General features: G+C 47.1%; 1 protein-coding gene across 22 annotated transcripts in view; it reads right to left on the bottom strand.

Annotated features, from left to right (window-relative positions):
• Positions 1 to 2,681: 2,681 nt before the first annotated feature.
• Positions 2,682 to 18,001, bottom strand: part of DENND2A (DENN domain containing 2A) — a 106,550-nt gene continuing 91,230 nt past the window's right edge. For 20 of the 22 annotated variants that reach the window (XM_072762866.1, XM_072762864.1, XM_072762882.1 and 17 more), the window contains 6 exons: positions 16,699 to 16,876; positions 15,208 to 15,249; positions 8,114 to 8,231; positions 7,293 to 7,538; positions 5,568 to 5,654; positions 2,682 to 4,510 (listed from right to left, as the gene is read on the bottom strand). In XM_072762866.1, the coding sequence (XP_072618967.1) occupies positions 4,479 to 4,510; positions 5,568 to 5,654; positions 7,293 to 7,538; positions 8,114 to 8,231; positions 15,208 to 15,249; positions 16,699 to 16,876 (703 nt within the window). In that variant the 3' untranslated portion in view covers positions 2,682 to 4,478. Of the gene's footprint in view, positions 4,511 to 5,567; positions 5,655 to 7,292; positions 7,539 to 8,113; positions 8,344 to 15,207; positions 15,250 to 16,698; positions 16,877 to 18,001 lie in introns of all 22 variants that reach the window. The other 2 variants (XR_012002441.1, XR_012002442.1) reach the window with 1 other exon arrangement.

Genomic DNA, 18,001 nt, shown 5'->3' with positions numbered 1-18,001 from the left:
ACGTCGGGCTCCCTGCATGGAGCCTGCTTCTCCCTCTGTGTCTCTGCCTCTCTCTCTGTCTTTCTGTGTCTCTCATAAATAAATAAATAAAATCTTAAAAAAAAAAAAAATCCTATTGCCCAAACTCGGCCCTACGATGATTCTGTGTCAGTGAAACATAAGGGAGAATTTGCTTATAAGGGAGATCAGTCACCTGAGAAAGTGAGTCACCTAACACAGAGTCCTTGTGAATGTCTGAAGATATTTGGGGAGCTCCTGAGCTATGAAGTGTTCTAGGGCTCTAACCAGAGTGGTTAAGGTGGATCCCAGGAATCTGCATTTCAATCCAGTATCCCAGGTGAATCTGATGCAGGAGGTGCCAATGATCCCTGAAAGGCACAGGGTCCTCTGACAGGTGTGGCTGGAAGGCGATGGATATAGCTGAGAAAGCTGGAACCCGTCCAGAGAAAGGGAGCATTGAAAGGTGGGGTGCCCTCATACATGTGGGTGGGAATGAAAACTGGTGCAACCATTGTGGAGCAGTTTGATGGTCCCTCCAAACTGAAATGTACACATTCCTATATGACCCAGCAATGCCACTCCTAGATATATCTACTCAAAGAAACCGAAACAGGTATGAAAATAAAAACATGTGGACACGTTTGCAGCAGTACTGTTCACAACAGTAAAAAGGTAGCAATAAACTGAGTGTCCATTGATGGAAGAATGAATGAACAAAATGTGGTCTATCCATACCCTGTATATCATTCAGCCATAAACAGAAATGAAGTACTGCTTTGTCCTACAGTGTGGATGCACCTCGAGAACATTATACTAAGTGAAAGCAACCAGACATGAAAGGTCACATACTGTGATCCCACTTATGTACAATACCAGAATAGCTAAATCCCTAGAGATGGCAAGAAGTGTGGTGGCTGCCAGGGGCTGGGGGGAGGAGGGGTTTGGGAGTAACTGCTTGATGGGGACAGGGTTTCCTTCTGGGGTAATGAAGATGTTTATTGGTTGTTGCTGACATTGCGAGTGTACTAAATGCCACTGAGTTGTTCACTTAAAATGATTGATTGTGGGATACCTGGGTGGCTCAGCGGTTGAGCATCCACCTTTGGCTCAGGGCGTGATCCAGGGATCTGGGATCGAGTCCTGAATCGGGCTCCTTGCAGGGAGCCTTGCTTCTCCTGCTGCCTGTGTCTTGGCCTCTCTCTCTGTGTCTCTCATGAAGAAATAGCATCTTTAAAAACAAAATTGATTGTATGTTCTGTGAATTTCACCCTGATATTAGAAAAAGGGGAGGAAAGAGACTGGGCAGGTAAGAAGTTAAGTCCCCAGGATCAGGAGGCAGCAGGATTCTCCAGCATGGCATGGGGGGGGGGGGGGGGGGGGCAGGTCATGTGATTCTCTGGAACTGAAACCCAATAATGGAGTGCTTCTAAACACATACACATTCTTATGGAAGATGTGTGCTTCTTATTGGCATTAGACGACTGCATTTTTGGACAGATGCTCCTTGTGTGGTGAGACACGAGGCTGGGGGCAGGGATCTGGTCTAGCCCACTGGGCCTTACAGCCGTACTTTGTTTCTGAACCCAAACCCTGCTATCCATCCAGAATCTGTCCTAAACTGTGAGCTGGGATTACAACTCTGTTTCTCTTGCTTTTGACACTCCCTAGCCTAACTACCACTTTGCAAGTTGTTCACAACTTTTCAGTTGATTTAGTTTAAATGTAAGCAGAGCAGGATGGGAGGAATACTGTAAAGATGGGTAGGTGGGCTCTCCAGGGTCCGATGACAGTCTCTTCTTGACCTGAGTGCTGCTTACACGGGTATGATCATTTGCAAAAGTCTGTTACGCTGTATACTCACGATCTGGGCACTTTTCTGTATGTCTATTTCACTTTAGGCAAAAAATGTAGATAAGGCAATGTACTAAGATGCTTAAACAAAGTTGCTTTTCTATTTTTTAATTTATATTTTTTTTTACTTATTTTTTAAACATTTTATTTATTTATTTATAAGAGACACACAAAGAGAGGCAGAGACATAGGCAGAGGGAGGAGCAGGCTCCATGCAGGGAGCCCGATGCAAGACTCGATCCCAGATCCCTGGATCATGCCCCGAGCCAAAGGCAGATGCTCAACCCCTGAGCCACCCAGGCATCCCCAAAGTTGCTTTTCTCAGTGCTCTTTATGGTATTAAAAACTGGAAATAGGGTGCCTCGGTGGCTCAGTGGTTGAGCATCTGCCTTTGGCTCGGGGCGTGATCCTGGAGTCCTGGGATCAAGTTCCACATCAGGCTCCTTGCAGGGAGCCTGCTTCTCCCTCTGCTTATGCCTCTGCCTCTCTCTGTGTCTCTTGTGAATAAATAAATAAAATCTTTTTTTTTTTAATTTTTTAAATTTATTTATGATAGTCACAGAGAGAGAGAGAGAGAGAGACATAGGCAGAGGGAGAAGCAGGCTCCATGCAGGGAGCCTGATGTGGGATTCGATCCCGGGTCTCCCGGATCGTGCCCTGGGCCAAAGGCAGGCGCTAAACCGCTGCGCCACCCAGGGATCCCAATAAATAAAATCTTTAAAAACAAAACAAAACAAACCTGGAAATAGCCTGCATACATAAGAGTAGAGGATTGGTAAAAATAACTTCTAATACGTCTATAAAATAGAGTGTTACAGAGTCATTAGAAATGTTGACAAAATGTGTATTTATTCACTTGGAGGTGTTAAGTAAACAATATGAAATAAGTTAGAAAAGAAGGTATATTCCAAAATATTAAAAGTGATCATCTCTGGACAGGATACTGGTATCATAAAATTAACTAATCTGAGGAGCTTGTCAGGTACGAATTCCTGAGCCTCTAACACTCAGATTCCCCCATCCCGGTCTCACCACACATACCTACCCAGGCTAACTGTGGTGCACAGCCTGGTTCCAACCATTTTGGGGACCTTGGACCCCTTTGAGACTCTTGATATAAACTACGGATCCTCTCTCCTCAGAAACAAATGGACGCACCAAGTCTTAGCTGTAACTTGCAAGGGGGAGAGGGTCATCTGGGACCCCAGGTAAGACCCTATACTGTAGAGAGATCAACCGTGCCATCATTTTCCTCCTGTTCTTTTTTCCTCCCCGCTTAGAAGACCCCTTGCTCCCAACTCCCTAAAGGAGAGAATCTCTGCCAAGTGGCACAGGCCCTTGGGCCATTGCCCAGGTCAGAGCACATCCCTTTTGTGGGGACCTTTTTGTGGGGACAGCAGGTGTCATCCCGAGGGGATCCAATGGTGCGATGTGCAAACAGCGGGGTTGGCCGCAGTGCTGCCCACCTTCTCTTCCTGCATCTTTGCTGCGACCCTTGCAGGACCGGACTTGGGGTGCAGCCTTTTCCCCTACCTCCTTGCTTCTGGTCCCAGGGAGGCAAGCTGCCTAGCTGGCACAGTCTGATGAAGGCAACCCCCTAGTAAACATCAACACCACAAGCCTCTCCATTCATTCTGTACATGTACCATTTCATTTATGCTGATCTGGGTCCCTACAATGAGATGGGAAACTGTCCATACAATATCAATGGGAATAGGGTCAAGGCTGCAGCTTACATATTTTAAAGACCCCAAGCATATTTTATTAACAGATCTTATGAGGAGATCTCTTTTTTGTGTGTTCCTCCTAAAAGTCACAGACTGCTCAGGCAATGGGTGGATCTACGGCTTCCAAGAGAAAAAAGGCCACCGGGAAGTGTCAGGTCCATCCGGAATAAGAGTGGGTAGCACGACAAATGGCCTCGGCCACCAGGTGGCATCACTGGCTGGGCCTCGAAGTGGAGCTCTTCCCAGGAAGCCCAAGGCCTCTCCTGTTCCCCTTCCTCCTTCAGACCGATGTAAGGGCACTGCACACACAGGCCAATGCTTTCCCTCGGAGGACTTGCACCCTGACACCCATGAGCACAAGTGCTGCAGGACCGCCACAGTCCTCCTCCCCTAACACCTGCGTTTGTCCCCAGCTCTACCCGCAGGAGTGCCTTGTTTCTGGGTCCTTGGTCACTGCTCCCACCCTCCTCCTCTCCTCTTGGCTTCAGAGTCCAGCTGCCAGGCAGGATGAACCAGGGCACAATGGTATAGGGCAGGAGACAGTTTTCTTAGCCCTGGCATAATAAAAAGAAAACCCAAACACTTTTCTTTTTTTTAATACCTAAGATTAAAAATATTTAAAAAATCCCAAATCCGACAACCCAAACAATCCATTTGAATGTTGGTGACCTGCCTGGTTTCGGGTTCTCTTTCCAGTGCTGTTCTGAAGAAGCTGCACCCGCTGGGCAGCTCTTGGGCCCTCAGTCCTGGGGAGGCCTGGTGACAGTCAGAAGCCATCCTAGTCTGTAGCCCCACTGGCGACAACCAGGATCCAGCATTTCAGAAAGGCCACTAGGACTGTTTTTTTTAAAAATATGGTTGCAACTTGGAGGAAGCTTTTCCTTTAGGCTGAGCTGAAGGTTATTTCTTGTGGAGAAACTTCATCTTATTGCCTAAAAAAAAAGAGAGAAAGAGAACATTTCACTAGGCAGACAAAAGTTACACCCTACCCTTTCCAGGACGTATGTGGGGAGAATGACTGTGGCCTCTCATGCCACCTCTGGAGCCTTGCTTCATGTACTTCCCCAGCACAAAGGGATCTTCCTCAGATGTGAGGAGGTTTGTTCATTTTTTTCAAATTTATTTATTCATGAGAAACACAGAGAGAGAGACGCACAGACATAGAGGCAGAAACAAGATTCCTCGCATGGAGCCTGATGCAGGACTCAATCCCAGGACCCCAGGATCACAACCTGAGCCAAAGACAGATGCTCAACCACTGAGCCACCCAGGTGTCCCATGTGGGGAGGTTTGAAAGGAATGTCAGAGCTGTAGAGGAGCATTTGCTCCAGGAAGGTGACACAGGAAGCACTGAATGTAACGTGTCCTTGAGGAGCCACATGAGGAGAAACCCCCAGCAGCACGGGAAGGTAGGAAGGCCTTCTCTAGGAAACCGTCTGTCCCATGCAAGGCACGAATATGGCCCACTGACAGCTCCTCCTGTGTTCCTTATCATCCTCAATTAAACCAAAGTCCTTAGTAATTCCTTTGATTTTTTTTTTAATTTTATTTTTTATAGTAATCTCTACACCTAATGTGGGGCTTGAACTCACAACCCGTGAGATCAAGGTTGCACATTCCACTGACTGAGCCAAAGCCCTTATAATTCTTACATTCCCACTTTTAAGGCTATTTGGAGGCTGGTCCAGGTCTTTCCTGCCAGATACTCCTTTTGGTTCCCCTCAGGCTTCTTAAGCTCAAGTCCCCAGCAGATTTAAGAGTGTGGGAGAGAAGAGTGAAAGAAGATAGCAGGACGGCCCAGGGGCCAGTGAAGCAGGGAGGGGTCCTCTGTGTCCCTTGTCTATACTTTGGGGCTGGAGTAGACAGGAGGTTAAAATGCCGATGCCACAGTCACAGCCAGCTCTGCATTACTGAGCCCGGGTGGAGGGAAGCCACCGGGACTCTGTGGACCAGAGGCTGGTGACGGGGAACGAGACTGCAGGGTCTTACCGAGTCCCTTCAGGAACTTATTGACACCACTGTGTTCTCCACTGGGGAGTGTTTCCAGGTATTCTTGGGCTCGGACCTCAAACAGACCTGTTGGCAAGAGAAATCCCAGCCATTTTAGTTCCTTCTCTCTTCCTCTCTGCTAAACATATTCATTTCCCTACTGCCATAAAAAAAGAAACCTTGCTTCTGAAACGAGCTGCTCCTATAAACATGCTCCGAATCAGAAGGTTTATGAGGGTTTTTATTGCCCTTATAATTGCCCAGCCTTGTGCAATAACTGTCTTTGGAAGGCTGTAAAGCTAGCTCGTACATGAAATCCTATTTTTATTCAACAAACACCTTCCAAGTGTCTACACTGTGCCAGGCACGCAGTTTCACAGATGAACCAGATGGCCCTGGCCTTCAGGACTCCTGTAGTCTCCCTTTTCCTCAGTCTCCCCTAAGAGGAACACTGGCCAGGTGGTTGAGCTTCCTGGGAATCCGTCTGCCATCTGTCAGCTCAGGAAGACCAGACAGGCACCTCAGAGGTGCCTTCAGCTGCTACCAGGGTGTGAGCCTCAGCTACTGTCTTCCTTTCTCCCTCATCTTCCCTGACAGGGGATGCCTTCCATGATACTTTTAAGCTTTTGTATCTCAACCTTTCCATCAGATAGTGATCTGGAAGCAGATGTTCTCGTAAGCAGAGCTTCGATTTCAAGGAATCCTGCCGTCAGCTGTGTGAGCCAGGCTCTAATCAATTTCCTTTTGTCTCTTCAGATACCACTCCTCAGAATAGCTGGAGTGTGGCCAGCCTCTGCCTTTACTTTGCAAAGAGCTCCAGGAATGTAAGGCTTCGGTTCCTTCCCCCAGCCTTTGCCATCACAGCACCGGAGGACCCACACCAAGGCCTGGGGCCAGAGGCTCTCCTGGGACCCTCTCTGCTCTCCCTGCCCACCACGCTGGCTTCTCCCCACACTGTGGTAAGCATCTACCCCACCCAGGTCTAATTCCCATCAGTGCTAGGCTTTACCAACATTTCTAGCTTTTAGATTCCCAAAAGGACTTAAGATGATGCAAGAAAGAGAGGGGAGTGATTTGATCCTCCTTCACATACTTCCCCTCCTCCAGCCTGGGAGTGTGATGGAACCCAGCCAGAGGGGACAGGAAAGGGAAGGAGAGAAGAGTGCAGGTTCCCTGGTGAGATGAGCCACAAGCTCCCCAAGTTGGGAGAGTCTCTGCTGTCCTACCTCTGCTGTCCTACTAATCCGGCTGAGTGTGAGGAGGCAGTGACACAGAGTAAGGGGCACAGCCATCTTCTCTCTCCCCTTGTTCCATTCTAGCTGGCTCCTGCCTAGGGCCACATTCCAGGGAAACCGGGAGGAAAGATGGGAAGAAGGGAGGAAAGGCCTGAGGAGAAGATGAGGGGCCAGTGAGAGATAGGAAAGCATGTTCTCCAGAGTTGTATCAAGTTGGAAAGATGGAACAAAAGGAGAACCTGCCACCAGAAGCTGGACTGTGGTTCTGGGAGAGGTTGTGAGAAGGGAAAGAGATGGCCAGAGAAGACAGGCAAGACACTGGGGCAGTGTGACCAGCTCCAAGGGGGCAAAAAGGAGCCTTCTCTGAAGGGGGCCAGGCTGCTGCTTCCATCTGCGCCCTGGACCCATGACCTTCCTTCCTGCTCCTCTGCCTCTTGGGGCCTGGTATCTCTAGCTGCCTAGGGCCCCCACATGGAAGGTGCCCCCTAACCTTTGGCATCCTGCCGGCGTAGCTCCCGCTCCTGGATGAAGCCCCGAAAGGTCTGGGTCTCCATGAAAACCTCCAGGAAGCGGCGGAGGCTCTTGGAGGAGACGGCTTTGCGGAAGGCCTCTCTCTGCAGGGTCCTCTCCTCGCGCTCGCCCGCTGTCAGGAACAAGGAGTAGTGGCCCACGATCTCCACAAAGAAGCGGACAAAGGCCTCGGACACCACCTCATTCAAGGGACTGGACTCCGGGCCTGAGCAGAGTAAGGACGGGTCAGCACTAGTGAGGGCAGAGGGCAGGGGCAGAGCACAGATAGCCCACGGGCACAAGTAACTACTAAAGCGAGTCATAATCTTCCGTGACAAAGGTTACCCAGAGTAATGAAACCATCTCTTCCCCCCACTTTATTTGAGCATTTTAGGGAGGAGGGAGGTGGGAAACTCTCACAATTCTTTTTTTTTCTAAGATTTTATTTATTTATTCATGAGTGACACGCAGAGAGAGGCAGAGATGTAGGCAGAGGGAGGCGAGGCTCCCTGCAGGGAGCCTGATGCAGAATTCGATCCCAGGACCCAAGGATCACACCCTGAGCCGAAGGTAGACGCTTAACCAACGAGCCACCCAGGCATCCCTCTTTCTCACAATTCATTGTTAGCATAAGACCCAGACAAGGGCTCACACACCCAGTTTCTCTCCTTGCACGCCTCTCTGCGACAGTTTTCCTGCTTAACTCCATGCCACGTGGAAGGACTAGTCACCTGCCCATTTGCTGCCCGACTCTAAAGACGGAAGAGTGTTAGGCAGTCTGGTAGGCGGCTGACCACTTACCACGCTTGCAGTCCAGGGGTCCTTCATCCTGGTCACTAGCCAGGTCATTCCTCTGCTCCAGAATGTGTTCCAGGGCTACCTGAAGCTTCCTGGGGAGAATGGAATCCTCATCATCCATCTGTAAAGCAGAAAAAAGCAGGTGGGCCAGTGCCCCAATGCTTCTGGGGATGAGAGTGGCATCCTGGCCAGCAGGTCACACTGGATATGCTGCAGGGCAATCTTGGCAGTTTCTGTTTTAGTGGAAGAAACATGATTTAGAGATAGAGTCTGAGATTTGAGTCTTGATCCCACATTTTATTTTTTATTTTTCCACATTTTATTTTTTAAAGATTTTATTTATTTATTCATGACAGACAGAGAGAGAGAGGCAGACTCCTTGTTGGGAGCCTGATGCGGGACTCAATCCTGGAACTCCAGAATCACGACCTGACCTGAGCTAAAGGCAGATGCTCAACCACTGAGTCACCCAGGGACCTCCATGATCCCACATTTTAAAAAGGTTTTATTTATTTAAGTAATCTCTACATCCTACGAGAGGCTCACACTCACAACCCTGAGACTGAGTCGCGTGCTCTTTCCACTGAGCCAGCGAGGCGTCCCTCTTGATTTCATTTTTTTACAAGCAATGTGAGCCTCAGTTTCCTCACCTGTAAAATCAGGTACTAATCAATATTTACTTCATTGTAAGGATTAAATGTGATATAGAAGACAGTGATGAAAGAATTTGAAAAAGATATAAATAAATGGAAAGATATTCTGTGTTCACGAATTGGAAAAATCAGGGCAGCCCTGGTGGCTCAGGGGTTTAGCGCCGCCTTCAGTCCAAGGTGTGGTCCTGGAGACCTGGAATCGAGTTCCACATCAGGCTCCCTGCATGGAATGGAGCCTGCTCCTCTCTCTCTGCCTGTGTCTGTGCTTCTCTCTCCCTGTCTCTCATGAATAAATAAATAAAATCTTATTTTTTTTAAATTTTTTTATTTATTTATGATAGTCACAGAGAGAGAGAGAGAGAGAGAGAGAGGCAGAGACATAGGCAGAGGGAGAAGCAGGCTCCATGCACCGGGAGCCCGACGTGGGATTCGATCCCGGGTCTCCAAGATCGTGCCCTGGGCCAAAGGCAGGCGCTAAACCACTGTGCCACCCAGGGATCCCAAATAAATAAAATCTTAAAAAAAAAAAAGAATTGGAAAAATCAACAGCTATCTATCTTTAGATTCAGTGCAATCCCTACCAAAATTGCAATGGCTTTTTTTTTTTTTTTTTTTTTTAAGATTTTTATTTGGGACTCCTGGGTGGCCCAGCAGTTAAGCACCTGCCTTTGGCCCAGGGTGTGATCCTGGAGTCCCCGGGATTGAGCCCCACATCGGGCTCCCCGCAGGGAGCCTGCTTCTCCCTCTGCCTGTGTCTCTGCTTCTCTCTCTCATGAATAAATAAATCTTAAAAAACAAACAAACAAACAAACAAACAAGAAACAGTATGGGACTGACATGAAAACAGACACATAGATCAATGAAACAGTCAAGAGCCCAGAAATCAACCCATGCATACATGGTCAACTAATATTTGACAAGGGGGCTAAGAATTTAGTGGGGGTAATGATGGCCTTTTCAACAAATGGCCCCAGGAAATTCATGCAGAGGCATGAAATTGGATCCCTATCTCATACCATTCACAAACTTACACGTGAAACAGATTAAAGAGTTAAAGATAAGACCTGAGGGGGGCCTGGGTGGCTCAGTCTTAAGTGGCTGCCTTCAGTTCAGGTCATGATTTCGTGGTCCTGGGATGGAGCCTGGAGTCAGGCTCTGTGCTCAGTAGGGAGTCTGCTTCTGCCTCTGCTCTCCGAAACCCCCTCATGTGTGCTCTTGCTCTCTCATTCTCTCTCTTAAGATTTGTATTTTCCCATTCATGACAGGCACAGAGAGAGAGAGAGAGAGAGAGAGAGAGAGAGAGGCAGAGACACAGGCAGATGAAGAAGCAGGTTCCACGCAAGGAGCCCGATGTGGGACACGATTCCGGATCCTGGGATCACGCCCCAAGCTGAAGGCAGATGCTCAACCCCTGAACCACCCAGGCATCTCTCTCTCTTTCTCTCTCTCTCTCTAATATTTAAAAAAAAAAAAAATAAATAAAGATAAGACCTGAAACTGTAAAACTACTAGAAATAAACAGGGAAAAAACTCCTTGACATTGGTCTTGGCAAAGCTTTTTGGATATGACACCAAACGTTACAAGTAACAAAAGCAAAAACAAACAAGGACTACATCATGCTAAAAAGCTTCTGCACAGGATACAAAATCAGTGCCCACAAATCAGTGGCATTTCTATACACTAGAAATGAGACTAAAGAAAGACAATGAGACTAAAGAAAGAGAAATTAAGGAATCAATCCCATTCACAATTGCACCCAAAAGCATAAGATACTAGGAATAAACCTAACCAAAGAGGTAAAGGATCTATACCCTAAAAACTACAGAACACTTCTGAAAGAAATTGAGGAAGACACAAAGAGATGGAAAAAAATTCCATGCTCATGGATTGGAAGAATTAATATTGTGAAAATGTCAATGCTACCCAGGGCAATTTGCACATTCAATGCAATCCCTATCAAAATACCATGGACTCTGGCAGCCCGGGTGGCACAGCGGTTTAGCGCTGCCTGCAGCCCAGAGCTTGATCCTGGAGATCTGGGATCGAGTCCCACATCAGGCTCCCTGCATGGAGCCTGCTTCTCCCTCTGCCTGTGTCTCTGCCTCTCTCTCTCCTGCTTTGTATCTCTCATGATTAAATAAATAAAATCTTTAAAAAAAATACCATGGACTTTCTTCAGAGAGTTGGAACAAATCATCTTAAGATTTGTGTGGAATCAGGGATCCCTGGGTGGTGCAGCGGTTTGGCACCTGCCTTTGGCCCAGGGCGCGATCCTGGAGATCCGGGATCGAATCCCACGTTGGGCTCCCTGCATGGAGCCTGCTTCTCCCTCTGCCTGTGTCTCTGCCTCTCTCTCTCTCTTTCTCTGTGTGACTATCATGAATAAATAAATAAAATCTTAAAAAAAAAAAAAAGATAAAAAGCTCCTGCACAGCAAAAGAAACAGTCAACAAAACTAAAAGACAACCTCCAGAATGGGAGAAGATATTTGCAAATGATATATCAGATAAAGATATATCCAAGATCTATAAAGAACTTATTAAACTCAACAGTAAAGAAACAATCCAATCATGAAATGGGCAAAAGACATGAGCAGAAATCTCACAGAGGAAGACATAGACATGGCCAACAAGCACATGATGAAATGCTCCGCATCACTGGCCATCAGGGAAATACAAATCAACACCACAATGAGATACCACCTCACACCAGTGAGAATGGGGAAAATTAACAAGGCAGGAAACAACAAATGTTGAAGAGGATGTGGAGAAAAGGGAACCCTCTTACACTGTTGGTGGGAATGTGAACTGGTGCAGCCACTCTGGAAAACTGTGTGGAGGTTCCTCAAAGAGTTAAAAATAGATCTGCCCTACGACCCAGCAATTGCACTGCTGGGGATTTACCCCAAAGATACAGATGCAGCAGTGAAACGGCAGGACACCCACACCCCAATGTTTATAGCAGCAATGTCCACAATAGCCAAACTGTGGAAGGAGCCTTGGTGTCCATCAAAGGATGAATGGATGAAGAAGATGTGGTCTCTGTATACTATGGAATATTACTCAGCCATCAGAAAGGACGAATACCCACCATTTGCTTCAACGTGGATGTAACTGGAGGGTATTATGCTGAGTGAAATAAGTCAGTTGGAGAAAGACAAACATTACATGGTCTCATTCATTCGAGGAATATAAAAAAAAGTGAAAGAGATTAAAGGGGAAAGGAGAGGGGGATCCCTGGGTGGCTCAGCGGTTTAGTCCCCACCTTCGGCCCAGGGTGTGATCCTGGAGACCCGGCATGGAGTCCTGCGTTGGGCTCCCTGCATGGAGCCTGCTTTTCCCTTTGCCTGTGTGTCTGCCTCTTTCTCTGTCTCTCATGAATAAATAAATAAAATATTTTTTAAAAAGGGGGGGAGAGAGAAAATGAGTGAAAATATCAGTGAGGGTGAACCTAACTCTGGGAAACGAGCAAGGGGTGGTGGAAAGGGAGGGGGTGGGGGGTTGGGGTGACTGGGTGATGGGCACTGAGTGGGGCACTTGACAGGATGAGCACTGGGTGATATGCTATGTTGGCAAATCAAACTCCGATACAAAAAAAAAAAAGCTTCTGAACAGTGAAAGAAACCATCAGAAATAGATGTACACTCGTGCACTGTTGGGAGGAATGTGAATTAGTGCAGCCGCTATGGAAAACAGTATGGAGGTTCTGCAAAAAATTAAAAATAGAACTGCCATATGATTTAGTAATCCCACTTCTTGGTATATATCTGAAGGAAATGAAATCATCAATTTTTTTTTATTTTTTTATTATTTTTTTAAGTGGCTCAGCGGTTTAGCGCCTGTCTTCGGCCGAGGGCCTGATCCTAGAGACCAGGGATCGAGTACCGCATTGGGCTCCCTACACAGAGCCTGCTTTTCCCTCTGCCTGTGTCTCTCCCTCATGAATAAATAAAATCTTTAAAAAAAATTATTAAAAAAAAGGCAGATGCTCAACCACTGAGCCACCCAGTGCCTCTTTAATTTTTTTTTTTTTTTTTTTTTTAGAGAAAGTGCGGGAGGGGAGGGGCAGAGAGAGAGGGAGAGAGAGAATCATAAGCGGGTTCCACACAGAGCTCAATCTCACCACTCTGAGATCATGACCTGAGCTGAAATCAAGAGTCAGACACTTAACTGACTGAGCCACCCAGGCGCCCTGAAATCACTATCTTGAAGACATATCTGCACCTTTATACTCATCACAGCGCTATTTGCAAAGGCTAAGGCATGGAAACAACCTAAGTGTTCATTTGTGGATGAATGAATAAAGAAAATATGATTGTGTGTATATGTATACACACATGATATATATATACATACACATGCACACAATGGAATGCATATACACATATATACACATATAATAGAATTATTAGGCAGCTATAAATAAAAGGAAATCCTTGGGACGCCCGGGTGGCTCAGCGGTTTAGCGTTGCCTTCAGCCCAGGGCGTGATCCCAGAGAACAGGATTGGGTACCACATCGGGCTCCCCACAGGGAGCCTGCCTCTCCTCTGCCTGTGTCTCTGCCTCTGTGTGTCTCTCATGAATAAATAAACAAAATCTTAAGAAAAAAAACAAAACATGAACATGACAGGACTTTTCAGCAGGATGGCAATGCCAAGTTTAAAAGCAATTCACCAGAATGCCTGGAAAACCTTTCTGTAATGATTCTTTGCAAGATCTAATAGGATTTAGCCCTCTTTGACAAGTGATAACAAGACAGTGTATTTTTTTTAAAGATTTTAGTTATTTATTCATGAGAGACATAGAGAGAGAGGGGCAGAGACAGAAGCAGACATCTTGTAGGGAGCCTGATGTGGGACTCGATCCAGGGACTCCAGGGTCACACCCAGGGCCAAAGGCAAGGCGCTCAACTGCTGAGCCACCCCGGCATCCCAGAAAATGTATTTTTAAAAAAAGATTTTATTTATTTGGAAGAAAGGGGGAGGGAGAGAGAGAGAGAGAGAGCAAGCTCAGGAGCATGAGAGCACAAAAGCAGGGGGAAGGGCAGAGGAAGAGGGAGAACTGAGCAGCGAGCTCAATGTGGAGCTCAATCCCAGGACCGTGGGATCATGACCTGACCAGAAGGCAGGCGCCCAACTGACTGAACCATCTGGTGCCCTGATAATATATGAAAATATTAAAACAATTTAAGATCACTCATTCACTGTCTCCTTTTCAGTCTTCTACCCCAAGACAGCCAACATCCATGTTTTGGTGTTTTCCTCTCAATCTCTTTTAGAGGCAGGTGTGCACACACACCTGTGCATGCACACACGTGCACACACACACACAGTTGACCCTTAAACAACATAGTTTTGAACTGCACAGGTCCAGTTATAGGCAAGTTTTTTTCAATAAGTCCAGTACAGTCCTATGAGTTTTTTCTTTCTTATGATTTTCTTTATAGTATTTTCTTTCCTCTAGCTTAACTTACTGTAAGAATACAGCATATAGTACATATAATATACAAAATATGTGCTTTTATCAATAAAGCTTTTGGCCAAGAGTAGGCTATCGGTAATTAAGTTGTTGGTAAATCAAAAGTTATTTTTTTTTTTAAATTTTTATTTATTTATGATAGTCACAGAGAGATAGAGAGAGGCAGAGACACAGGCAGAGGGAGAAGCAGGCTCCATGCACCCGGGAGCCTGACGTGGGACTCGATCCCGGGTCTCCAGGATCGCACCCTGGGCCAAAGGCAGGCGCCAAACCGCTGCGCCACCCAGGGATCCCTCAAAAGTTATTATACTGCAGGGGAGGTGGGGCACCTGTGTTAAGGGCCAAACTGTTTTTTTTTTCTTTACTTTTAATAAAAAATAAGATCAAGACAATAATGTCTATAATCATGTGTCCTAATTTTTTCCACTTGATATAAACTTTGTTAACAGATATTTTTAAAAACATTTTGAAAAAGATAAGCATCTATAGATATAACCTTTACAAAGCTTCTAATTGTTAGAAAACAATTTTGTGGCACAATACACAAAGACTAAATCCTTTGCCTAGCCCTTCCTCTTTGGCCCTTGCCTTCAGTCCTGTACTCAGCCCAGCCCTGGCCAGGTATCACCCAAGCCCACTGGCCTGTTTTGAAATCCCAGGCCCATCAAGGAAGGAGCCTTTCCAGACCTGGAAACCTGTGTCCCAAATAGCAAAGAGGTGAAAAAAGAGCAGCAGGTTGGAGCTGGCTTTTTTTTTTTTTTTTTTTTTGAGATTTTATTTATTTATTCATGAGAGACATAGAGGCAGAGACAGGCAGATGGAAAAGCAAGCTCCACGCAGGGAGGCTGATGCGGAACTCGATCCCGGGACTTGATCCCGGGACTTCAGGACTACACCCTGGGCCGAAGGCAGGGGCCAAACCATTGAGCCACCCAGGGATCCTCGAAGCTGGCCTTTTTACTCACCTGTCTGAGGAAGCGATTATTGACGAGGTCGACCACAAGGACCTGCAAGATGAGGAAAAGGGCTGATTACTGTCACCAGGGCTTCCAGGGTATAGTGATAGACTCTTAGTCTTCTTCCTTCTTGGCATCCAGACAGGCAGCTGGGGTGGAGGGTGGAGTGGCCCATTTGTGGTTTCCTGACGTTGCCACTGTAGCCACAAATGATGAAGAGGGGAGGTAGGGGGTGGAGAAGAGCTTTCCAGAATTGCATGTTTTCAACACTGAAACCACAGGCTGGGCCATGTGTCTACCACAGATTGGACTCCTTGCCCCATTCCCAGTCTGGCTAAGGCAGAGGCTCTGGGATGGATTTTTAGTGTGTGGGTTTTTAGAGGTGGGTGAAAGATGCTACAGGGCCCATTATTTCCATTCCATTCAACTCTGTACTTCTCACTCCTAAGGGTCTCTCTCCTCCCAGCTACCCACTTGGCCTTGTCATTTCTCTTAGTGGGAGAGGAGGAGAGGAACCCAGAGGAGTGGATCCAACTAAAGAGTAAAATCAAGCTGCAGGGGCTTAGAGAGGCAAGTGAGGGCTTCTTTTAGACCTCAGCATGGGCCACTGGCTATGATGGAGGAAGAGCACAGGCCTGCACAGCCACCATGTTTTCACCAACAGCTGGAAACACAGACTGTAATACATCCCAGATGATGTACATATCCAGGAGCTGAGGCAGCTCTCTCCTTTCTTCTCAAACACACACGTGGGGTTAAACTGAGCCATTGCAGGAATCACAGGGTACCCAAACTCCTTGCCATTCAGAAACACATGCTCAAAGACCTGTATGTGCTGGTGAATACTTTAGGCCTACCTAGGCAATTAGAGGAGCCACATCTGGGGGCTTGGGATGAATTTCAGGGACAGGCGTTCCCCTGGGGGTTCAGAAGTTAGTGGTATCATTTAGGCCCCTATGGTTCCCTTGCTGACTGCTGGGAGACATCAGTACATGGGATAGAGATTATTTAGAGGAAGGGACTGGGGCTAAAGACCCACAGAAATGCCAGGTAGGACTTCCCTCATGTGGGTGTAACCTGAAAACCCAGAAGGGGATCATTAAAAACATTTTAGTGATTGTCTTTTTTCACATCAGTGTTTGTAGGGGCACAATCTTCATCAGCTTTGTTATTAGTCCAAATATAAATTCCAGCAATTGTTAGCTCCTTCCTTTCTTCCTCAGTGTTGGAAAGAGGTGGGAGGGCAGGATAGGGTGGATGGCTACTTACAGATCAAGTGTTTTAACATCTGGCTAAGTTGTGGATTGTTGCCTTTCTCCATGGGTGTTCAGGCCAGTGGGTTCATTTAGAGAAAACTGAATTTGCAGTCACCGAGGATCTACTGAAGCAGGCTTGGGGGTTGTATCCTCTGACGTGGCGTGCTTGTGGTGCCTTAGCCAGCACCTCCCCTCTACCCTCTGGTCCCCACCAGAAGGGAATAGGGATGTCCCCAGAGCTCACCTCTTCCAGTGGAAGCTCCCTGAGCAGCGGCAGTGAGCTGGTGAGCAGCCCGATGAGGAAGGGGGTTGGTGAGCAGACGATGTCGATCATGGCAGGTGGCAGTACGGGGATGTAGGTGTGCTGCCAGGTGAAGGGGTAGATGACAGCCACCATGGCGTGGCAGCACTTGGACAGCGTGCTACAGCAGAAGGTAGAGAAGGGGAGAAGGGGCAGATTCAGGGAAAGCTCTGGACAGGGCCTGCTCAGCCTCACAGGGTGGGCAGCCTCCGTGGAGGAGGCTGGAGAGAAATGTGGGCACTCCATCCCATAGGCATGTTTGTCAGAAAAGGTGTCATACATGTATTAGGTACATTATGTAACACAGTCCTAACACAGATTGTCCAGGCACATGGAGCCTGTGTGAGGCTTTAAGACACAGCTAGAGGGATCCCTGGGTGGCGCAGCGGTTTGGCGCCTGCTTTTGGCCCAGGGCGCAATCCTGGAGACCCGGGATCGAATCCCACATCGGGCTCCCGGTGCATGGAGCCTGCTTCTCCCTCTGCCTGTGTCTCTGCCTCTCTCTCTCTCTCTGACTGTCATAAATAAATAAATAAATTAATTAAAAAAAAAAAAAGACACAGCTAGAAGGATGAATTTCATGCCTCAGCTAATTTTTGCTAGTGTTCCTTCACATGTGAACTACATTCTTGTGACATTTTGATCATTCACTTCCACCCCTTTCCTAAACCCTTCTATATCAACTAAAGTCTCTTTTCTCATGGATGCTCATGAATTTCTTATTGAAGATGCTTCTATATTCTAACACTAGCTTTCTCTTTGTTCTCTTCCACACATTTGCTCAGCCAAGCATGAATACCTAGGTGCAATCAAGAGAAATGGGGCAACTCTGGTATTTATACTGCAGCAGTCAGCTCCGAGGCTCTGTTGTGTAAAAGTGAAACTCATGTACAGTTACCCCTTACCCAGCATTCAAAACTTAAAAAAATAACAACATTGGGAGTCTCCCTTAAAGAAGAACGATCATGGAAGAGCCTTTATTGGCAAGCCCCGAGCTCCTGTGATCACTATCCCCTGTGCTCTGTGCGGAGCCTGGGTTCATGCATAGATGACTAGCTGGATTGCCCGGGACTATCAGCTGGAATGTCAGCCCCACCGTGCCACACACAGGGATGCCCGGCAGCCTCTCCAGGTGAGCAGGAGCTGACTTTCTCTTCTTCCCTGCATTTTCTTGCCACTGGTGAGCCTGCTGAGGGCAGACCCTCTCTGCTCCCATTCTAATATGCTGTTTCTAAAATGCCATGGG

This window comes from Vulpes vulpes, chromosome 7, assembly GCF_048418805.1.
Source record: "Vulpes vulpes isolate BD-2025 chromosome 7, VulVul3, whole genome shotgun sequence".
Taxonomy (NCBI): domain Eukaryota; kingdom Metazoa; phylum Chordata; class Mammalia; order Carnivora; family Canidae; genus Vulpes; species Vulpes vulpes.
The sequence above is the reverse complement of the archived record's forward strand: the minus strand, read 5'-3'. Positions and strand labels throughout refer to the sequence as shown.